Source organism: Dasypus novemcinctus, chromosome 3 (assembly GCF_030445035.2).
Source record: "Dasypus novemcinctus isolate mDasNov1 chromosome 3, mDasNov1.1.hap2, whole genome shotgun sequence".
In the NCBI taxonomy this organism is placed as follows: domain Eukaryota; kingdom Metazoa; phylum Chordata; class Mammalia; order Cingulata; family Dasypodidae; genus Dasypus; species Dasypus novemcinctus.
In genome coordinates this window covers 13,149,198-13,173,521 of record NC_080675.1, presented here as the reverse complement: position 1 = coordinate 13,173,521, position 24,324 = coordinate 13,149,198, and the positions used below count along the sequence as shown (strand labels likewise).

The 24,324-nt window shown below is 45.2% G+C and overlaps 1 protein-coding gene across 1 annotated transcript; it reads right to left on the bottom strand.

Moving 5' to 3' along the window:
• Positions 1-2,615: 2,615 nt before the first annotated feature.
• On the bottom strand, positions 2,616-4,122 carry LOC131277295 (interferon alpha-inducible protein 27-like protein 2). Its single transcript, XM_058292210.2, has 4 exons — positions 4,002-4,122; positions 3,843-3,872; positions 3,166-3,327; positions 2,616-2,835 (listed from the first exon to the last, which is right to left on the bottom strand). Exons 1-4 carry the CDS (start codon positions 4,006-4,008, stop codon positions 2,633-2,635), a joined length of 402 nt encoding a protein of 133 aa, XP_058148193.1. The 5' UTR covers positions 4,009-4,122; the 3' UTR covers positions 2,616-2,632.
• Between the last annotated feature and the right edge of the window lie 20,202 nt (positions 4,123-24,324).

Here is a 24,324-nt window from a genome sequence, read left to right as displayed (position 1 = left end):
TGGAAGCGTCAACAGGGAGTGGGGGAAGGGAGACAGGAAAAGAAAGAAAGCCAAGAAAGGGTCTGTTAATGTGAGTTTCCAAGTGGGCCACTAGGCCAATCCTGCTGGGGACCTGGGGACACATGGAACAGGCCCAGAGCTGTGCCCGAGGAGAGTTCACATCGGCTCCCACCCCTAGGCTGAGGGCCCTGCTGGGGCGCGGATGTGCGTTGTAGAATTTGAGAGAGGTTCAATTATTTGCCGTATAGAGAGGCCAGGACTCAGGAATGATTTTGAGAAGGAAAAATGGTTTATTGACGGCCGGCCAGACTCGGGAGCTTTCTGTTTCAATCCCAAGGCTGGAGCAAGATTTTTGAATCCCTTTTATATAGAGAGGAAAGGCCAAATGGTCCCTTTGTTTCAGTTCTCAATAGGATCAATTAGCATATATATCTTCCACATCTTAGGTAAGATTTTAGCAAGGACTTCAGACATTCCAGGTAAGCTTTTAGCATATTTAGTTTGCCTTTCCCCTAAATACTTAAAAGTTTATAGACCTTGCATTGTTAAACTGTTTCCTGGGACTGGAGTCCTTGCTATTGTTACCAAGGGCAGGACTGCAGCCTCTTACTGTCACACCCACAAGTCAGAGAGCTTAGGTTATCTCTGAAGAGACAAAGAGCCTCCCACCCATAGCCCACATCATGTGCACCCTCACCAGCCTGCCTTGTGGGCCCCTGGGCGGCGCCTGGACTGAGAGTAAAGGTGCTGAAATGAGGAGGGCAGGCAGGTGCCGCTGAGCGAAGTCCACGGGCAAGTGTGCCAGCGCCAGCAGCGAGCTCGGCAGTGGGTAAGGGCAGTCATGCAGGGAAGAGGGTCCCCTGTTCACAGGGGCTGCTGAGTCCTCCTAATACTAGGTGGGCTGGTGGGATGTTCTTGTTGCTCTGATCACTGACTGTGCACCCTAGCTCCACAGCACACTCCTGCTGGGGCAGAGGTCAAAGTCCAGGTCTCTGCCCTACAAAGTAAGGCAACTCTCTGGAGCATCAGAAATTCCTATGCCCTGGCACAAGGAACCGAAATGAAGGGGCCAGGACAGCAAGGGCTTCATCAATGCCAGACCTGCCTCTTCCTAAACCTCCACTCCTTTGTTGGTCTCTCTGGTGACCTGGATGTCCCCAGCCTCTGGGAGCTTCTACCCACAATGCACAGCTGTTGCACATCTCCCTCCACCCTTGTCCTGAGCAGCTGAGACCCACATTCCCTACCATGGCTTCCCTTTGCCTCCATCCTCCCCTGCCAGAATTCCATCCATCTTTCAGTCCTCAGCCCATTCGCCTCTTCTTCCAGGAAGACTCTAACATCCCCCATCAGAGCAGATCCGTCTCCTCTGTGCTCCTTGCCTTATGCCTGGGGCGTGTTACTGCAGGGATCTCCTCTGTGCTCCTTGCCTTATGCCTGGGGCGTGTTACTGCAGGGAACATGAGTCACCGGTGTCACACTTGTTGACTAGTGCCTGGCTCTCACTGACATCAAAACCCCTGGGGTCAGCAGGGACCTGTCCCGTCCATTGCAGCATCTGTAACAGGGGCAAGGACTCGAGCCTTTGGTCAGGGCAAGGCCAGGGCTCCGGAGCTTCAGGAATGAACTCTGCCTCCTTCTCAGTTTTCTGGACACAGTGGAGTGACCATTCCTGATCCAGTCCTCTCCCCCTGAAGTGTCCAAGAGCCCTATTGTGACACTCACATGCCCTGCCCTGGTGGTGTGCTCACCTCTTCCTGACAGGGCTCTGATGTCAGGCAGGGAAAGGATGGTGCCTTATGACCTCTGGGTGTTCACTGCCATTAGTAAGGAAGCACAAAGTGTTTTCAAGTAAGTGGCTCAACATGTGTCCTGGCCACCCTTCAGCCCAGGCTCCCATGTCAACTGCATCAATGAATAAGGGGTGAACTGAGGCCCACAGAGGAACCATGGATGGTCCCAGGTCTTATGCACCATCTGTGGAAAGGCTAGAACCACCCTAAGTCTCCTGCCCAGTGAGTCAGTGCTCGATGTGCCCCTGATGTGGGCTATGGGTGGCAGGCTCGTTGTCTCTTCAGAGATAATCTAAACTATCTGTGACTTGTGGGTGTGGGATGATGAAAGGCTGCAGTCCTGCCCTTGGGGAGCAGGAAACAGTTTAACAATGCAAGGTCTATAAACTTTAAGTATTCAGGGGAAATGCAAACCAAATATGCTAAAGGCTTATCTAGAATGTCTAGAGTCCACTGCTAAAAACTTACCTAAGATGTGGAAGATATATATGCTAATTGAAGCCTATTGAGAACTGAAACAAAGCGACCATTTAGCCTTTCCTAGCTGTATAAAAGACATTTGAAAATCTTGTTCAGGGCTCGGGATTCAAACAGAAAACTCCCGAGTCCGGCCGACCGTCAATAAACCATTTTTCCTTCTCAAAATCATTCCTGAGTCCTGGCCTCTCTATACTCAAATAATTGAACTTCTCTCAAATTCTACAACACCCCCACCTCGCTCTGCCCCTCTAGGACCAGGCCAGGTGGGAGGATGGGGGGATCATGCAGCCTCCAGCTCACGACTCTCCAACCACAGCTGTAAGAAGCCAGGACAGCAGGAGGAACGGCAGACACCAGCTTTATTCCTCAGGCTTCCCTGACTTGAGCGGGGTCTCTGCAGGTTCATCTTGGGGTACATTTTCTCCTGGAGACTCATCCTCTTCAGCCCCAGGTTTGGCTGGGGGAGAAGGGGGTGCCTTTTTCGACTTCCCCAGCCAGGCTCCCAAAGCTGACCCAACGGAGCCCAGCAGGATGTTGGACGACGTCGAGAGTCCAGCTGCCCCTGGGGAGGAGAGAGAGGGAGAGCACAGGGGACCGTGCCAGTGACCGGAGCCCCAGGGTCCCTGAGGCCTCCCCACTCCCTCCTCCATAGCCTAAAACTCCCTGGGGTCTCTGCTTTGCAGAGAGGGTGCTGGAGACAGCTGGAAGAGATAAGAAATGGGATACATTTATGCAACATCAGAGAAAGAGGGAGAATCAGCCCCAGACAGGGCACAAAGAGCAGAGACGCTGAAGACTGGAGCTCCAGGGAGAGGAGAAGACCTCCCTCGGGCTCAGCCTCTGGGCTGGATCCTCTCCTGCCCCCCCTCTTCCTTCTCCTACCCGCACTCACCTACTGACTGCAGCGTGGCCACCAGGCTGCCCGCGGCAACGCCGCCCCCGTTGGCGATGGCCGCTGCGGACATCATCTTGGCAGCTATGGAGGACGCCGCGATTCCTGCTCCCGTGAAGCCCATGGCGCCGAGGACCACGGGCGCAGCCCCCACGGCCACAACTGGAGGGGGGGGCTTTGTTAGGGGGCGTAACCCCTTAGGACCTCCTTGACATTTGGGGGAGGGGCAGTTCTCAGCATATGAGTGCTTGTTCAAGGGGGACCCAAGTAAGGAAACGGTCCCGGGTTGGAAAGAGGTCACAGAAGGCACAGCACCTGGGTCTGGTTTTGTTTCTAAGTTCCTCGGAGAGTTTGTGGAAATGATTTCCCTCACTGGGTCTCAGTTTCTGACGTGTAAATGCAGAAAGTGAAACAAACCATTGTTCTAAAAGTAGCTTTTAGCACCCAACGTCACTTTCCTAAAGAAATCTCCCCTCCATGCTCATAACATACAAGGACTGGAGGAGAAGCTGGGGCTGGAAGCAGGGAGGCCTGCTCCACTACTGTCCTCTCTGCTCCCCACCCAGCAGTTCCCGGAAGGGGTGGGGGGAGCCGGGCCTCTGAACCCCTGTATGCCGCCCAGCCTAGCCCCTCCCTGGCCAGGCGAAGGCCTGGGGGCGGCAGAGGTCCAGGCTCACCTCCGCCAACGGCAGCAAGAGCAGCTTGTCCTAGAACGCAAGTGAGGGAGGGAGAGAGTGAGTGCTAATTAGCTAATATCACCATCCCTCAGTGGAGGGCGTGAGGGAACGGAGCAGCCCCTCAGGCCCTCCGCGCAGCCCGTGGGGACGGGGACTCACTCAGCATGACCTCAGGGGGCCCTGGTCGCGAAGCAGCCTAGCAGCGGACGGAAGACCAGGACAGCGCCCGGGAGCGGGGCGAGGGGACGTCATTCTACCGCCGACCAATGGGGGCGCGGCCCGCCCATTGAGGCGCGTCAATGAACGCGGAACGCAGGCACGCAGGCGCATGGGCACGCAGGCGCGTGGGCACGCCGGCACGCGCCGCTGCGCCCCGCCCCGGTCCTCCGGTCCAGACCGGGCGTCTGCGCCCCTCTGCTCCTCCCCGCAGGTCCTTCGTCGACCCCTTGCTCGGCAGCCTGCTCGCCCGCTCCTCGCGGGCGGTTTCGTTGGTGTGGGTGTCTCTCTTGCTTGATCTCTCCGCCAAAGAGCAGAGGACCTTCCAGCACCTGAAGCTGGTAGCCAGTGGGCTATGGTTCTAAGTTGTATGGTTTTTTTTTTTTTCCTGATGGCAGAATTAAGCTGCACGCTGGTAAAGGGGGGAAGGAGCAAGAAGAGAAAGAAGGGAGAAAAGAAGGGATAAAGAGGAAAAATATGTGTTTCACCCCTAGAAGGAGACATTTTAATACATTTTGACTTCTTTCCTGTCCGTCTGGTCACGGGCTCCCGGATCTGATCCTCTTTTGCCCGATTCCAAGCATACAGTGCACACTGCTTTTAAGTCGCTCAGTTGACTAGGTCATTTAAATTTCTCCAGGCTGTTTAATAGTTTTCAACAGAATTTTTCAATCGTCAAGATTTTTGAGACAATTTACACACAGTAAAGTTCAGCCTTTCAGCGTACACTTTAATGAGTTTTTTGAATTTCTACAGTTCTGTGAATACCAACTCAGATATAGAACATTTTCATCACCCCCGCAGATTCTTTGTGGTCAACCCTACCGGGGCCTCAGTTCCTGGTAAGGGCCGATCTGTTTTTTGTCTCTAGGCATTTGCCAGAATGTCTACCTAAGTTTTAATTGCCATCAAATATTCTGTCCTCAAATGGGCTGTAATTCCATATATCAGCTCCCTTTTTGAGATTTCAAATTCTTTCTAATTTTTGCTCTTATAAATGTTATCCTAATATGAATAGTACTTGCATCATACTCCCAAGTAACGTATTTTCTGACAATAAATTCCTAGAGATGTGGAATTGCTGGATCAGAAACTAAGTTTTTTTAAAATTTTTTATCCCCCCCCCTTGTGTCTGTTCGCTGTGTGTTCTGTGTCTGCTTGCATTCTCGTAGGCACTGTTAATCTGTGTCTCTTTTTTGTTGTGCCATCTTGCTGCATCAGTTCTCTGTGTGCCAGTTCTGTGTGTGTGCAGCGCCACTCCTGGGCAGGCTGCACTTGTTTTGCACCAGGCAGCTCTCCTTACAGGGCTCACTCCTTGCTCGTGGGGCTCCCCTGTGCGGGGCACGCCCCTGCATGACATGGCACTCCTTGTGTGCAACAGCACTGCGAGAAACAGCTTTTTTTATGGCACTTGATGCTTATTGTTAGTACCCTTCAAAAATATTGTATTGGTTTACATGCCCCTTAGATGCATAGGGGAGGATCTGTTTCTTTTCCACTCATCACTAGTATTTAGTGCTGCCATTCAGAAAGCCTTTGATGAGCTAACAGGTGAAAGGTGGTGACATTTTAATTTACATTTCTTTTTTACCAATAGTGAGGCTAACATTTATGCTAATTTAGGTAAATGTAATCCTCATTTTATGAATTGTCTTCTGTTTGACCTTTTACTATTGAAGTTTTTCACCCTTATTCATACATAGGAATTATATATTTATGAATTACCTTAATCCATTTTCATAGATGTTGCAAAGTTTTCTTTCCAGTTCATCATTGTCCTTAATATTTTCGGTAGTTGATTTTACACAGGAAAATTTTGCATTTTTATTTTTGTCTTTGTGTGCCTAAAAAAGCATGTCCTATACACTATTAGATATAGTATTCCCTATATTTTCTTTAGGTTCCCCTCTGGTTTCACAGTTAATTTTTTAAAAATTAACTTCTTAATCTATCTGGAATTCAGTTTGGTACATATGGGTTGATTTTGTTTTCATACATGTCTTAAACTTTGTTGCAACACCATTTATTAAATCATCTTTTATTTCTTCTTTGATTTGAAATTTCACCTTTATAAAATTCAAAATTCATATACCAGGTATATACCAGGGCCTGTTTTGCCAGTTTCTATCCTGTTCTAGTGAGCTATCTCCTCTGTCCAGAATATTCCACTGCTTTAATGTTTAATAATTTATTATTTGATATAAAATCTGATTGCTCATCTTGATTTAGGCTTTAAAATTTTTCTGGTTCTTCCACCTATTAATTATTTAGTTGAACTTTAAAGATTTTGTCAATTAATAAAAAAAGCTCTGTGATTTTGGTTGAAATTTGACTAAATTTTTAAAATGAGTATTCAGAGAGAAGTTTTTATCTTACAATAGTTATTACATCCAGGAATGTGATAAATCTTTCTACTTATTCATATTTTCTTTTATGTCCCAAGGTAAGGACTACATATCTGTTAAAATAATCTTTATTTTTTAGAATGGTTTTAGTTTAGTACCCAGTTCCCCCTCCTGTTAACATCTTTTATTAGTAAGAATTATTTGTTAGAATTAATGAACCAATATTGATGCATTTTTATTAAGAAAAGCCCATATTTAATTTAGATTTCCTTAGCTTTTTTTTTTTTTTTAAAAGATTTATTTTATTTATTTAATTTCCCCCCCTCCCTGGTTGTCTGTTCTTGGTGTCTATTTTGCTGCTTCTTGTTTCTTTGTCCGCTTCTGTTGTCGTCAGCGGCTCGGGAAGTGTGGGCGGCGCCATTCCTGGGCAGGCTGCTCTTTCTTTTCACGCTGGGCGGCTTTCCTCACAGGCGCACTCCTTGCGCGTGGGGCTCCCCCACGCAGGGGACACCCTTGCGTGGCACGGCACTCCTTGCGCGCATCAGCACTGCGCATGGCCAGCTCCACACGGGTCAAGGAGGCCCAGGGTTTGAACCGCGGACCTCCCATGTGGTAGACGGACGCCCTAACCACTGGGCCAAAGTCCGTTTCCCGAGACTTCCTTAGCTTTTAACCTAATGTCCTTTTTCTGTTCCAGAATCTAATCCAGGATAGCATATTATCCTGATTATCATGTCTTTTTTAGGCTCCTCTTGGCAGTGACAGTTTCTCAGACTTTCCTTGTTTCTGATGATCATTCTTTGTTTTTTTATAACCTTGACAGTTTTGATGAGGACTGATCAGGTATTTTATAGAGTGCCCTCAATTGGGATTTATCAGATGTTTCTCTCATGATTTGACTGGGGTTATGGGTTTTGGGGAGGAAGACCACAGAGGTAAAGTGCATTCCCATTACATCATATCTATCGAGGGTTCATACTGTCACCGTGGCTCATCACTGCTGATGTGAACCTTCATCACCCGGCAGGCGTAGTGTTGGTGGGGTTTCTCTCCTGTAAACTTACTCTCTTTCCCTCTCTCCATATGGTACTGTTTGGAAAGAGGTCAACTATGAACAGCCCACACTTAAGGAGTGGGGGTTATGTTTCACCTCCTGGAGGGTGGGGTATCTGTGTAAATTAAATTATTTGGAATTCCTCTGCACCAGAAATTTGACTCTTCTCCCCCATTTAGTTATTCAGTCAATCATTTATTTATGTCAGCATGGACTCATGGATATCTATTTTATACTTTGGATTATAATCCAATACTACTTTAGTTTTTTTTGTTGCTCAAATTGTTCCAGCTTTGGCCATTGGGAGCACTTTCAGTTGGCTTCTGTGTCCCTTTGACATATCCCCATCACTGTGGGTTTGGGGTTGGTTGTTAGGCACTTCCTTACTTTCTGGCACTACAAAATGTTCCAGGCTCCTCTTGCTTATATCCTGCCCTGTCCAAGAATCAACCATTTCTCCAAGGAGCCCTGGTTTATTTTACTGGAGAAGGGTTTTAGAAAAAAGATTGGGCACAAGGTCTGCTCATTGCTACTGGGGTGATGTTGCTCCTAGGTGATCTTAGCTTACAGAATAAGGAAATATGTGTGTTTGTATTAATCCATGTATATACACATGTCTATAAATATATCTATATGTAGCCACTTGTATCCATATTTAGCAAACCAATGTCTTCAACTTCAATCCATTGCCACATGAATCATCCTTGCCTCCTCCCTTGCTTATCTGTAAACTCTCAGGCCAGCAGTGAGAAATCCATAGTCTTGTTAAATTCCAGTTATATATGCAGAGCAGTGTCAAAATTATTAATCTATCACTACATATTTTCATGAGGTTTAAAAATATTAATTTTGTAACGCCCTCTACTATCATGAGATGAATTTCATAGATAATATCTAGTTACACACAGTATACTGCCTAAAATGTAACAAAAGGAGAAATAAAAGGAAATAAGTAAAATAAATTTTTTAAAATCTTAAAAAAAAAGAGATTACATCAAAGTACAATTTTCTTTCAATTTGCAATACAGGTTCATTCTTGAAAATTCATTCTATATTAAAATTTTGTAAAAAATACTTAGCACATTTGTAAAGCATTAAGCGCTAGCCTCAGATAATTATGAGTTGTTTGCTTACATGGAGATGCATTTGGAATTTGTGCAGGGCCATTCTGTATATTGCAGGATTCCTAGCATCCCTGGCCTCTCACTATATAGTGGTAGCACCCCTCCATCACTACGAAAAGCACTTCTTCAATTTCCAAAATGCACCCTAGGGGGCAGTACAATCCCTGTTCAAAACTGTCATTGAGTCTTAAAAACCTGCGAATGTTTATAATTTTTTATAGAAAAAATAAGATAAATAAAATTGATGGTATTACTATTTTTAAGAATAATTTGTGCATACAGAACATTAAATTTGCTCACAAGAACTTAGTACATGTGGCAGATTAGGGTTATGATTCCAATTTTAATGTGCTTAAGTAAAAGATTTAGTCTTGTGATTTTAAAGTTGAAAAATATCCTATTTTTAAACAATTTTCTAAACAAATACTGTATAAGAAAACTTAAAATTTACAATTGCAAAAAAATTTGTATTAGATTTGTAAGGTTCACCCATGTTCATGGGAAGGTTTTACTTGTTAGTGACAAATACTGTGTTTAAACAAAAATAGATTATGTTAATATATATATATGTGTGTGTGTGTGTATATATATATGTGCAACCTAAAATAGTTAAAAGACTGATTAAGGTGTAAAAATCCTCTTAGTATTATAAATTATTATAATTTTAATTGAACAAAAACTTTAAAGAATACTGTATTTTAAAATTGTTATTTAAATAAATTAAACATGAAATATTAATGATAAAAACCCAGATGCCGTCTTAAGCTCTCCTAAGTAGTGCCAACTGGCCCTTTTCTGATTTACTGGAATTTTCAAATAAAACTCTTAAGTTTAAATATAACCCAGACACATCACTTAACAATAAAGGAAAACTATTATAAATTTGAGTACATTAAAATTAAGAACTTCTGTTCATCAAAAGTCACCATTAGAAGACTGAAAATTCAATTCACACAGTGGGAGAAAATATTTGCAATACATATATAACCAACAAAATACTCATGTCCAGAATATATAAATTACGCCTATAAACCAACAAAAGCAAACAACCTTATTAGAAAAAATGTGCAAGAGATTTGAAAACAAACTCCAACGAAGAACCTGTTCAAATAACCAATAAATATTTAACAAGCTGCACATTTCGTTACCCATCAGGAAAATATAAATTAAAACCGTAATTTGAGGAATTCTTCCTCTGTTTGTCAGGGTGGGAGTGGGGAGTGGGGGGCACTTGGTGCTTTGCAGGCATTCGAAAGGACTTTGGCTTTTTCTCTGAGAGGAAAAGCTGGAGGGTTTTGAACATAAGGGTGTTATGATCTTAACTCCATTTCGTAAGGTTAATAGACATTGACATTTATTTTGGGAGCCTGAAGAGACCCATTTGAGACACTTAAGACTGCAAACACGCCTACCAGTGTCCAGGCTTCTGGGAGAAAAGGCTTCCTGTAGCAGCATTCTTTGTCCTGCCTTCCCTTTGAGGCCCACTGGACCAGGCCTGACCGGCCTCCCCTCTCCTCTACCCTGGAGGGGATTAGCTTATGTTAAAACCCCCTTGGTCTGTTCCTCCCCACACTGAGAACTGGGCTAAGCATCCACCTGCCCTGGGACAACCTCTCCAGGCCCCAAAGCAGGGTTAATAGAACAGGAACAAGAGCCTTTCCTGGAGACTGTGGAATACCATATATGCTGGATATAAGGTGACTCTGAATATTCAGGGATGCTCCATTTTCCCACTTTTGAAATTTATAATAGATGCCATCACTGAAAATTTATTCCCTAGTCACAAGTCCTCATTTGCACAATGTTAGAACAGTTTTTCAAGTTTTTGGCATCTCACATTACCTCCTACTATGATGTTTTAAAAGTAGTCTTTAAAAGTCTTGTCACCTGCTGTTCAACACCTGCACAGGTGAGGCCACACCCCCAGGAATAATGATCAAACTCCCTTTGACCAGCTTAGTCAGGTGATCCTTCTATACATCTCAAACTAGCATTGATCAGGGAATCCTAAAGGCCTCTGCTGGGTAAACTAAAGGAGAGACAGCTCCTCAGTGGAGAGAATTTGAATACAAGGGTTCAACCATGAAGAAGTCCTTTCCTGGGTTTTTTGTTGCTGTCATTTGTTTGTTTTTTGAGGGAAACCTTTCCCTCAGTAGCTGATTCTATGCACCAAGGTCCCTGAGTGTGCTCTAGCCACCTGTTGGATTCCTTCCTGATCTCTCAAGAACCCCAGGACCTGCTTTGTCACTGCTGAACCCCCTCCTAGGGACTGGGCCCCATGCTGCCTCTCTGTGGCCCTTGCCTGCTGTGGCCTGCTGTGGCCCGAGGCTAACAGTGACCAGCAGTCATGCCTTCCGAGGCTAACAGTGACCAGCAGTCATGCCTTCCAAAGCTATACCATGGTTTCGGTAGAATAGGACTTGAGATCCCTGGTCTACTCTCACCTTCAAAACAGACCTACTCCTTGCTTGTTGACCTTTCCCTAGGTGTCTCATCTCCTCAGTTGCTTTCCTGCATCCCTGCAGACTCCCCCTCCTTCTGGGCTGGGTCTTACCTTGGTTCTCAGGATTAAGTGCACTGGTGTGAGTGGGCTATGTGACGCCCAGGTGTGGCATCACTCTGTGCACCTGTAGTTGAGAATATGCAACAGGCCATGTCAGTCTTTAGCCACAATGAGTGAACAGTATGAGGAAGCTCACCTTCTCTTTCTTTTCAGCTCCCCTTTTTTCCCTCCCCATTTCTTTTCCTCCCATTTTATTTTTTCAAATCTGTCACATTGTATCAGTTAGCCACTGCCACAATAATGCTGCATAACAAACCATCCCCAAAGTCAGTGCTTAAAACAACAGTTTTTCTTCTTCTCATGGATCTGCAGGCAGGCTGGAGGCAGTTCAGCTGATCTAGGATGGGCTTGCCTGAGTTGTTCTGCTTCAAGCTGTGGCAGCTGTAACAGCTTTGATTTTCACTGCAGGTCTGTGGGTCAGTTGAAGCAGCTCTGCCTCCCATGTATTCATTTTGAGGTCCAGCCTGATGGGGCATCAGCTACCCAAAGGAAGTTCTTATAGTGATGGCAGAAACATATGAGACCTCTTAAGGAGTCGGCTTTGAACTGCCACACTGACCCATCCTATTCCCAGTGGCCAAAGCAAGTTGCATGGTCAAACCCAAAGTCAGAGTAAGGAATACACTGTCCAAAATAAGACCATGGCAAGGCATGGATGCAGGCAGAATTGGGGCCAGTAATTCAATCTACCATATCTAGTCAGCATTCAATACGTGATCATTCAGTTCAGTTCATCCCACAGGTTGACTTGTATATTCTCTAGATTTTGAACATTTGGCCACGGCATTTAAAACTGCTGTCTGAGAGGACTTCTTTGGCTTTATTTCTTCAAGGGATCAGTTTCAGCTATGAAAGCACAGAGGGCCAAGCTATTTGTGGTACTTGAAAAAAAACTGAAAAGCTTTTTCTGAAAAGTACTCCGTCAGCCACGAGTCAGGGCTTTTAGGAACAGGGTCTGGGTCTCCATCACCATGGACTTGAAACATTGATAAGCAGAGCCATTAGCGTGCAACTTTCAGGGCCAAGGCCAAGGGAGGCCTTTGAGCCAGAACAAAGCTTTCAATCCATCTGGAAGGCTGGGGAAAAAGACTAGTGATGAGCCCTTGCCAAGAGCAGTTCACACATTATCTCATTTAATGTTCACCACAACCATATAAAATTGGTATTTTTAAACCCATGAAATGGAGCACTTACATCTGTGTGATTATAATTCTTCTCTCCAGATAATTACTTAAATGGAATTTTGTCCAGTGTGATGTAGTCCATTTCCCAGCATTGCTGGAAATTTTTTGAAACACATGTCAAATACCCTCACCCTCAAGTTATACTAAAAAGCTTGCTTAATTGGGAATCCAGTGTAATGAGGATATGACTCATTATATGTGCAGATGGCGCAGATCCCTGAGATTACCTCCACAACAGCCTGTGAGCCCCCGTGAGCTGCCACCTTTGCAACCTGGAGGATGGGCTGTTTTGTGGTTCCCCCACTGATTTGCTGACCTCGGTCCTGAGTCTCCACCCCTCCAGGTGCTGTAAGGTGGGCTGCTCTGTGGCCTGGGGGCAAGAGTGCTCTCCAGAGCTCTTGGTGGAACTGGGGACTCTCAGACCTAAGCCCCAGGCCTACTCTTTCTGTCTGCGTTGGTTGCCAGCTTTGGGTATCATAGAGCCAACGGGGAGATGCCCACTCCTCAGCTGCTGTGGTCAGTGGCTAACTGGAGCTCCGTGTCAGGAAGCCTTTGTGACTGGGGGAGAGATGGGGTGGGGGTAGATAGGGCAGGCAGAAGGAAGCACTAATCTCTTTCCTGGCCATCGTCTTAATCTTCTTCTCCATTTCCTACCTGCCCACAGAGTCATTTCCTGACCCTCGCTTTCCCTTTACTTCACTGGAAAAGTGCCCCTGGCACTCAGCCCCCTGCCCTCTGTCCTCTCCTGTCCTACAGCAGCATCCCAGTTATCCATTTGAGGAAACGGAGGCCCAAGCAGCTTTCCCACAGCCATGAAAGCAGTCAGTGGGAGACTTGAACTTGAACAAAGCGCTCCAGGCTCCAAACCCTACGTTCTTCCCTCTGGAAGATACTTAGGTTTGTACTGCAGCGCTTCTCCCATTTGAACATGCACACCAATCACTTGGAGGTCTTGGTGGAAAGGGTTCTGATTCAGTAGCTCTGGGGAGGGGCCTGAGTTCCTGCAGTTCTAACAAGCTCCCAGGTGAGATCACTGCTGCTGGTTCATGGACTGCCCCCTTGGAATAAGCCAGTGTAGAGAGTTTTACAAGGAACTTCTCCCTTTATTATTCCTCTTGATCCTTGCCATAGCCCTGTGAGGCTGGCAGGGCATGAGTTAAATGCATTTGTATTTTACAGATGAGGAAGCTGAAGTCCAGAGAGTTGGCATCACATATTTGAGGGCCCCTGGGTAGCAGGCAGACCGGGAAGCTGTGGCTCCAGCTAGCTAGGGGCTGCTCCCCACCTCCTGCAAATCATCCTTTGGTGTTCAATGTCACCCACGCTCCTGCCTCTGAGAGCAGCCCTGAAATTGTGGTGACTGTCCTCTTATTCTGTGGCCCCATTGTTCCTGGCCTAGTGAGGTGCCCCAGTAAAGAGAAAGACTTTGAAGTTTTTAGCCAAAGGAGGAGAACACACGCATCCCAGAGGGCAGAGCATGCTTTTTTCTTGTGCAGGATCAAATGTGCTTTATGGGCTGCCCTTGGCAGTGAAAATGGGCCATATCAATTATACATGGAAACAGCAGAGGCTGCTGCAATCTGCCCAAAGGTCTACAATGGAAGAAATTGTGGACTTCTTTGCTAGGGGACTGTGGGCTGTACAGAGGGCTCCAAGAACACTCAAGAAGAGAGGGGAAATTGAGGCCGGTGTCTTACTTCTGGATTTCCTATCAGTGGGGACACCTGCGTTTCTCTGTGATCAAAGCTTTCTGGCCTTTGGCAAAGGACTAATCTGTTCAGTATTTCAGATCTTGGGCAGGACAAAAAGAGTCAATGAGTGACAGTCAATGAGTGATGGTCTCAGCTCCAAAGGTCTGAGAATGTTGGTATTGGACGTGAGAGAATCTGAGGGCCCAGTCCATCTGCGGGAGAGCTGGGGAAACTGAGGCCCATCCGACAGGAGCTTTTGCCCAAAGCCACCCAGCTTTTTGTGGTCAGTGTTGGGCTCAGGGTGTGGGGCTCCTCACTTGTACCAGGTGGTCACCCTGCTTCCCCTTTGCACCTTCTGATGGGCAAGAACTTGTGTGACTTTTCCTAAGCAAGACAAAGGATCTCTAGATTTAAAACAGGTGGCAGCTGGGCAGCAAACTTGAGCGTGTTGGAGAAAATGACTCGTTCAGGGGGTGTGCATGGAAAAGACAGAATCTCTGGCATCAGGGAAAGACGCAAGTTCTGACAGGTTTTGGTTCTTGCACAGGGCTCTTTTTTGGGGCGATAATCTGGCTGGCATTTCAGTCTGACTTGCATTACAGCACAATGTTTATTTGTCTGCCCCTCAGTAAGCACTTGTCAATCAAATGAGTGAACAAGCTGTGTGTTCACATCATTCCCTTTCACATCCTCAGTTTCTTCTTCCACAGACCTGATTTGTGCCATTCAGAGATCAGCCCTCAGTAACCATAGTTACGATGCTCTTATGGAAATACTATTAATATTCTTACAGCTACACTTTCCAGAGCAGTGCTCAAAATGCCCATCAGTGATGACAAAAGGAGTTTGCAGGAAAATGTAAATCAATACTCTAGTAGCTTCACTGAGACAGTCTTACTATAAAGAAGAAAAGTCAGCTGCAGCCTAAAGAGTGTGCTTAGCAGAGTAGCTGACTTACCTTACACACCATGGACCACCACCATAATTGTGGGCTGTTGGTCTGTGGGCTGCACTTTCTGCGCTGTTCTAGAGCATTTTCTGTGTATCAGGTACATTACTCAGCCATATATATATATATATATATATATATATATATATATATATATATATGATATAGTGATTTAAATTAGCATGCACTAAAATGGACTTTTTTACAAGTCTACGAACTTAGCAGGTGTAGATTCATGTAATCACCCAGCAGTCAGGATATAAAACACCAAAAAAACTCGCCCTCCTGCTATCCCTTTGTAGTCACTCTGCCCTCCACCCCTAACCTTGACAACCACTGATCTGTTCATCATTCCTTTAGTGTTGTCTTTTTGAGAATGTCATATAAATAGAATCAAACCGTATGTAGCCATTTGAGATGGGCTTCTTTCCCTCAGCACAGTGCTTTCAAGATACATCCACATTCTCATGTGTTCATCGCATGAGTGTATCATAATTTGTTTATGCATTCACCCCTGGAAGGACATTTGGGTGGTTTCCAGTTTTTAGCAGTTATGTATAGAATTGCTGTAAATATGCCTGTAATGGTTTTTACGTGAACATCAGTTTGCTTTTCTCCAGCGTAGATATACAGGATTGTGATTGATGGATCATATGGTGAGCATATGCTTAACTTTATCAAAAGCTGCCAAACTGTTTTTCCAGAGTGGCTTGCCATTTTGTGTTCCCACCGGCTGTGTATGGAAAGCTCTAGTTGCCTTGAATCCTTGCCTTCTCACGGCACTTGATATTGTCAGTTTTTGCATTTTTTAATCTTAGTCATTGTACTAGGCATCTATTGATATCTCATTATGGTTTAGATTTACATTCCCCTAATGGTTAATGAAGCAGAACATCTTTTCTTGTGCTTATTTGCTATCCTTATATCCTCTTTGGTGAAGTGTCTGTTCACGTCCAGTTTATCGGTTTTTTGTTTCATGGATTGTTCTTCTGCTGCCCTGTCTTAGAATTCATCACTAAACCCCAAGTCAAGTAGACATTTTCTTCTATAAGTTTTATAATTTTATGTGATACTTATGATCTATGGTGATCATAGATATTCTAGATCTATGATTGATTTTGATGTTTAGATAGAGGTCATTTTTTTACATATGGATGTTCAATTGTACTTACACAGTTTATTGAAAAGACTGTACTTTCTCCATGTAATTGCTTTTGCATCTTTGTCAAAAATTAATTGACTGTATCTGTGTGGGCTTACTTCTAGACTCTCAATTTTGTTCTGTGTGTCTATTCCTTCCCCACGACCACACTGTCCTTATAGTAAGTTTTAAAATCAAGCAGTGTGATTTCTTCCAACTTTATTCCTCTTTTACTAAATTGTTGTAGCTATTCTTGTTCCTTTGACTTTCCATATAAATCTTAGAAATAGTTTGGGTTCACCAAAAATCTTGCTGGGATTTTGACTGGTACTTCATCTTTTAAATGTTGAGTCTTACAATCCATGAACATGGTATTTCTCTCCACTTATTTAGGTCTTTGATTTCTTTCACTAGCGTTTTGCAGTTTCCAGCGTAAATAGGCACTGTACATTTTTTGCTAGTATTATACCTTAGCATTACACTTTTGGGGCACTCTTCTGAATAGCATTGTTTTAATTTTTTCCAATTACACATTGTTAGTATATAGAAACAAGAGGTTTTTGTGGCTGACCTTGTATTTTGTGCCTTTGTTAAACTTTTCAGTTTGGAGACGTTATATATTTTTTGAGATTGTCTATGTAGACAATATCACTTTATATTTTTCATATATAAGATTTGTCTCATAGCTATCTCTATCAAGGACCCAAAATAACAATAACTTAAACAACATAGTAATTTATTCTCACTCCTCTGCACTCTGTGCCACCTCAGGGGCCCACGCTCCTTTCATCTTGATAAGCCATCTTCGCTGGGATATTACCTGCATCTGCAGGGTCTTAGTTGGCTCCCCACTTACGCCTGCATTCCAGTGGGGATGAGGAGGGGAGAGCGTGCCCCTTTCCTTTAAGGGCATGACCTGGAATGTCTGCTCACATGGAACTGCAAAGGATGCTGGGAAATAGGATCTTTATTCTGGATTGCCGTTCCAAAAATCCAGGTTTCTGTAACTCTAAAATAGGAAGGGCGACCGCCACCAATCTCTGCCACAACAAAGAGGTTCAAGAAATGTATCCTTCCTTTGTTTTTCTAAATCAAATCAAAGCTTGCTTGCAACTGCCACTGCTTAGTTTTGAGACGAGCTGATTATCAGCTGTGCGGTGGAGTTCCCTCTGGACGGCCCTGCTATCCGGAGCAGTGTGGGAAAGAGAGCCCCTGGTCTTGTGGCTTGCTCCCTCTGCTGCCCAGTGTGCTGACAGGGTGGCTCCTGCATTCTCTGAGTGGTACTGCAGGGGACAGAAGCCCCACCCTGAGGGCTTAGCCCCCAGGATGCAGGACCCTGATATGAAGGCCAAGGTCGCCCCGACATCTGCTCAGCCACCCCTCACCCTTGTCCGGTCGCCTTAAGGCACCACAGGGCCATCAGACCAGGCTTTCTCCTTTCAAGGAATCATCCAAATCCCAGGAGTCCCTGGCACAGTCTCAGGGAACTGCAAAGTTAAACTTTTTAAATCGTGTGAATTCTAAAATTCACACGAATAGTCATCTTAAAAAATACACACTTACTGTACACCCAGAAGAGCCCCAGGGAATCTGACTTAGGACATTTGACCAAACAATACATTCTAACTTACAATATCTAGAAAGTAGGTATGTCGGTCAGCATCCTGTCAAGAAACAGGGGACACAGCCGATTTGGGTAATTTCAGAGAATTTAATAAAGGGACCATTTACAAAGGGGAGGGGGCGGGAGGCCACAAGGGATAGGGCAGTACTTTGGAGCTGCCTTTCTAAGCCCCGGGCTGCAGAGGGGGAGGGGAGGGAGCTGTTAGCAGAACACAGAGAGGCGGGAGCCCTGTGGGGGGAGCCTCTCGGCGGCCCACAGGGGAGGCGCTGGCAGGAACTACCCGGACAACCCGCCCTCCCCCTAGCCCTGGCCTACGTTCCTCATCAGCCAAACCCAGGGGCAGGCTGGAGAGCGAGGGGCCTCCCAATGCCGTCCCTGCGCGTCAGCCCACGTGGGCAGAGGCGGGCGCAGAGCGGGGGGCGCCCGTGGAGGGCGTGGGCAGGGGTCAGGGGAGCTCTTTCACAGGAATTGCAGTCAGGGCTTTCTCGAGGTCAACTCGGTGATCTTCACAGAGCCAGGGGCAAAGGACAAAATCAAGAGAGGATTCAGAGGCAATCCAGCCAACTACTTTTTTTCTCGTTTGAAAAACCTTTTTACTTTGAAATGGAGATTTCCATAATAGAATTGCAAAGGTAGTACAGAGATTGTCCATATAACCTTCATTCAGTTTCCTTTAAGGATAATGATTTGGCTAACCATGGTACATGTTTCAAAACTAAAAACTTAACATAAGTATATTATTAACTCCACTACAGACTTTATATGAATTTCACCATTTCCCACTAATGGCTGGAATCCAGTCTAGGCTACCTCCCTGCCCCTAGTTGTCATGCCTCCTTAGTCTCCTGTGACAGTTTTCTGGTCTTTCCTTGTCTTTCATGACTGTGATACTTTTTTTTTTTGTCCTTATTTATTTTTTTAATATTACATTCAAAAAACATGAGGTCCCATATACCCCCCACCCCTCTCACCCCACTCCTCCCCCCATAACAACAATCTCTTCCATCATCATGAGACATTCATTGCATTTGGTGAATACATCTCAGAGCACCGCTGCACCTCATGGCCAATGGTCCATGTCATAGTCCACACTCTACCACCTTCCACCCAGTGGGCCATGGGAGGACAAACAACATCCAGTAACTGTCCCTACAGCATCACCCAGGACAACTCCAAGTCCCAAAAACGCCTCCACATCTCATGTCTTCCTCCCACTCCCTACCCCCAGAAGCCACCATGGCCACTTTCTCCACACCAATGCCACATTTTCTTCGATTACTAATCGACTGTGATACTTTTGAAGCATGCTGGGCAGATATTTTGTGGAATGCACCTCAATTTAATTTTGACTGATGCTTTTTATGAAAATCTATAACTGAGGTAATAGATTTACAGGAAGAACACACAGAGATGATGTGCCTTTCTCATTGCATCATATAAGGAGGTACCTGATTTCAACATGACTTATTAGGTATTATGTTAACCCTGATTACTTAGCCATCACTTGGTGCTGCCTGCCAGGTTTCTTTTTGATAAAGGTATTTTTCCCATTTCGTACTCTATTCATTAGAAATGAGTCACTAAGTTCAGCCCACACTCAAAGAAAGGTGAATTAAGTTTTACTTCCTGGAAGGAGGAATATCAAAGAGTTTATGGACATATATTAAGCTACCAGTAATTCATAAAAATATGTTGGGGGAGATACTTGCGACTATGCAAATATACCATTTCCCCTTAAAGTTTTGCCCACTAATTTTAGCATTCATTTGTGGTATTCTATCATGATTTTCTATTTCCCTGATTCTTGCTACATTTATTAATTGGAATTGCTTTGTAAGGAAGAGTTGTTCCTTCTCCCCCATTTATTTATGTATGCAAATTTGGGGCAGCTTTTGATTGGAGGGGTGGGGGAAGGCTTCCAGGGGGCAGTGGCTTTGAGCCTGTCCCTAAATGATGCAGTGGCTTAAAGAAGGCATGGGGAACACCCAGATGGAGCTTCAAAGGAGGCACAAACAACATTCCTGGATCAAAAGCAGAGATTTATCTCTCCAGACAACAAAGCAATTGCATTTTTGCAAGTGCTGGGAGGGAGGGAGGGAGGAGGGGTTTGCATGTTGAGACAGGATTGGGATCAGGAGGAAGTTACTGCCTTCCTGCTTCTTTGAGTAAGTCCTTTAAGAAGGTCAGGCCAGAAGGAGCAAGCCCTAGAGGGCATTCACACCAGTGGTGTCCCTATTGTTGAACCCCCTGTAGGCCAGGTACATCTAACAATCTAATAATCACCACAGTCCTGCAAGGTAGGCAGTAGTGTCTTCTCTTTTATACAGAGGAAATGGAGACCCAGAGAGGTTAAGGAACTTGTCCAAGGTCACACAGCTAACAGGTGACAAGCCAAGACTCACTTTCAAATTCAGTGAGTTTCCCTATTATACCGTGTTGCCTTCCATGTGGGAAACAAATATTACCACAAAATACAGGCACGCATGGAAGACTGGACAGACCACGGGCAAAATGCTGAGTGGACCGAGAGAGAGGAGAGGAGGGATAAGATCACCCAAGAGGGCTACAGGAGGAAAGCAGGCATAAATTGAGCTTTGAAGGGCACGGTGACTCACTACCGGTAGAGAGAAGGGACAGAGGATTCATGGTGGGGACAACAGTATTCTGAGCAAATATGTGGAGGCAGGGACGAGCCTGGCTTAGAGCACACTGCAGAGGAGACCACCCTAACTAGCACAGGGGGTCCAAGCCGAGGAGCGATTTTGCAATAAAAAACACAGAGGCTGCCTTCGGACTTGCTTCCATAGGGTAGAGGTATCAGCTCAAGTTCTTAAACAGGAAAGTGACATGAAAGCAGAGATTAAGGAAGATTAAAATCCAAGGTGCACAGTTTACCCGCACGGACAGGGCTTTGCAGAACGCTTGTGAAGCAGCTCTCTGAATTAGGTATTCATAACAAGTGGCTCTCAAACACAGATACCTTGTCTAAATGTTTCCTTCAGCATCAGGCATATAAAAACAAAAGGTTGTTATTCAAAGTGTAGCTAACATATAAAGTAGGTGGTTTGTTCTCTTTCCGACTTAATGAGCTTAAGAGACAATTGTATTACTCTTCTGGAAAACTACTGCCCACAAATAAAATCTACGAGCACACAGCTTGCGAGAGGAACCCTGCAGTTTTGACCGTGGAGACAGTGGGCACCTTTAGCTATAGCCCTGCCATCTGCCCCTCGATTGGCCCGAAATCCTCAGCAGGTGCTAAGAAGGACACCTTGGTGGGAGGAGGCTCAGGGTGTGGATGCCTAGGATGGGCCCCTGTGCCCTGTGCCCGGCCCTTTCGACCCCCGGGGCGAGCACTCCTCTGCCAAGACATGGCGAGAGCCTGGAAATTGGTTTTGAGTTGGTTTTCATTAAACTCAAGCAAACGTAAACGAGCTTACCCTAAGGCTGGCTCGGTGAACGAGCAGGGTGAGAAAGGTGAAACCTCTGGCTGAGATGATGAAGGGCCACCTGAGACGTGTGAATAGCTGACAGTCCAATCAATGGTTATTGCTCATCCACCATGTAGGAGGTTCTGTGCTGGGTGTAGGGAAGATGCAAAGAAGAATGAGAACAAGTATCTTTTCAAGTGGGGAGGCCACCCCTGCAGGCACCCCTGCAAGGATCCCTTCTCTGACACACTTGTCCCATTCAAGAAAAGGTCCCACAGCTCTGTGTGGTGCTCCTCTCAGGACATGGGGCTCCCCACACTGAGTCATCGCTGTCTGTTAACTTATCGGTCTCCCCATGGTCTTTCTATTGCTATTGCATCGATGCTTGGATCAATGTTTTAAAAAAAATTGTCCAGTGAAGCGGGGTAAGTGGATTTAAATCCAGTTGAGAGAATAAATTAATAGTTTTGAGTTATCTTGGGATAAAATCATTTGTTTTCCTAAGAGACGTGATCTACAAAACATCCCCCAGAAGCTCGGAAAGAAACCACCTCCTGTGTTTCTGGGCTCCAGGGTGATTGTGGAATTCTGGGAAACTGCAGCCACTGACAGGCTAATGGATGCCCAGCCATCTGGAGCAGGCGGAACTGCCAATCCCCTTTGACCCTCTCACTCCTGGGGAGAGAATGCCACCACATTCAGCCTTTGTGCTCCTAGGGCTGGGATGGGCAGTGGTTTAGAAATACTGTCCCTTACTCACCTGGCCTACCTAAATCGTGGCATCAGGCCCTAGGTACCCAGGCCTGGTCAGAATGACAGCAATGCATTTGAAAGGGAGAAAGGACAGGAGATGAACTGCTGCCACCTGCATCAGGTGCAGTAACTGGTTGAGCTGCTGGATTCTCATGTGAGGAGTCATATTTCTCTCCCCATTCATTCATGATGGCAATTCTTCCTTGACCTCTCTATTCTTTCACCTTGTTCTGGAAAATATGCTTTAGGCCTCCAGATAATAATAGACTAACTGTAGAGGTGATGAAAAATGAAATCACACATTGCAATCTCCAATGTTAAGTTCACTGTAATTATGTTGGCATAATGAGTTGACACAAGAACAGAGTGGTCACACACTCATAGCAGGCAGTAGTGGTTTCTTAGCAACAGGCTAGAAACTGTGCTAAGTAGGTCTTGTTTGTGTCCAGGTTCATGTGTATCAAGTGCTATACTTTAGTCACTATTGAATATAGATGGACATTTTGTGCGTCATTGATTTCTTCTCTAGACTCAATTGCAGTGTAGTCACCCCACAGAGAGTTTTTAAAGGCTGTAGTATTTTTTAAATTGTTTGATGGATCTGGAGCTAATTTTAAGAGGATCTAATCTTATTGGCTTCTACATACCACTTAATACCACTGTACTTTGATAAAACAATTTGCCAGGAGTAGCATAGGAAGTCCATTCTTCAGATGGGCCTTAGTTTCTGAATCTACCAGTCCTTCCTATTTCCTATTGCCCATGTGATCTTTAAGCACATACTTTATTCCCATTTTACCTCCTGCAATAAGAGGATCAGAAGAGGAGAAGACTCGTGTCCAAGGTCACACAGCTAGTAAAGGTCAGGACTAGGATTCAGACCAAGATCTGTCTACTGTGTCATGTCTGTGGGCTGTGTAGGAGGTTTCTTGTTTGAGATTTGAGCCCTAAAGTATGGCCCCTCAATGATGGTATTCAGAGCATTCTGTATATCTCTGCTGTATGCTACCACTCTCCCAAAGCCCAATATCAAATGGCCATTGTCCAGCAAGCCCTTCCTCTGGATCAAGACATGGAAGGGAATAAAGCCAGGCTCCAGGCTCCACTGGCAGTGCTGCCTGCCACGTCACTGGTGCTCTTTTAGTAAGTGAAGGGAGGAATGAGTGAGTGATTCTGATTCCATTCATGGCCAAGACTTAGCGCTTACCATGTGATTTGAAGCAGAGCATAATGGTTTCCATTACCCAACACTTGGGATATTATTTTCCTGTAAACTACACTACTTTTGCATGTTACTAGAGAATTATAAGTTCTCCATGTTCAAATTATTGTTCTCAATAATTATTGTGGTGACACAGGGAGAAGAAACAGAGCTGCCCCCTCTTATGAGACAGCAAGCCAGCATGAGTCAGGAACGAGCATTAGCAGGTGTTGTGGCAAAACAGGTGGCAACAGGCTGCCTATGGTTCTGCTTTGCTAGGACATCATTATTCGAGAGAGCAGTGTTAAAGATCCTTGCAGAGTCTTGCTGAGAAATTGTGTGGAAGCATGTGGACACCAGCTCAGTCCAATTCATCCTGAACGTGAGCTGTTCTGACACAGCCTTAGAGCTGAGGTGCTTTCAATCTTTTGGGTCATAACCTATATTTATAAGCTGAGTCTCCAAATATAAATTCTGCTCCACCCCCGGAAGTACCTGTTGTATGCATCTTAGATTTCCAAGTCTTACCTGTGTTCATGAACCATCATCTACTTTCTCCTTTGTGTTTAGTCATTGAAAATTCTATTTTTTTCTCTCTCATAGCAAATATTCATCAATTCCTTGCCAACTTCCAGACACACTGGGAGATGTCAAGATGAATAACCCATTCTTTGTGGGGAACGAGCCCTACTCATGAGACCCAGAGCCTGTAGGGTGCTGTGGGACAGATTTTACTAATATTTTTGGGAACGGGGGGGCCTTCACAGCTCAGCAATGCAAACAACTTAATATTCAACATTAACGTCTCTGCTTCTAGAAGTCTTTCCACCACTTTGCCATGTGTCTCAGACAACTCTTTTCTCCCCTTTCCCTCAGAAGGGGGAGACTTTCCTCCTTGTCTCTCAGATTACTTAGGGAATAGCCTGGATGGCCAAGGATTCATTAATGTGGTCTTGTCAAACAAGAAGCACCCACTTCAGGTCTTTCTTCTTTCTCTACAGGCTTTCCAAGCGCAAGGACTGAGTAGTAGAAAGAATTTACTTTAACCATGGATAGAGATTATATCACACACTCTCATTGCCCCTTAGAAGTCATTTTTGAGTAACTACAGTCAGCTTTGGTTTCATAACCCTTTCATGGTCATTATATGAAGCTGTACTTGTTAACAGTTCGTATAGGTTGCTTTTCTTTGATTATAAGCTCATA

Coding starts and splice junctions, on each gene's coding strand:
- LOC131277295 (XM_058292210.2), bottom strand. Junction 3,328..3,842: donor TCTTGCTGCCGTTGGCGGAG/GTGAGCCTGGAC, acceptor CCCCCCCTCCAG/TTGTGGCCGTGGGGGCTGCG. Junction 2,836..3,165: donor GGCCACGCTGCAGTCAGTAG/GTGAGTGCGGGT, acceptor TCTCCTCCCCAG/GGGCAGCTGGACTCTCGACG.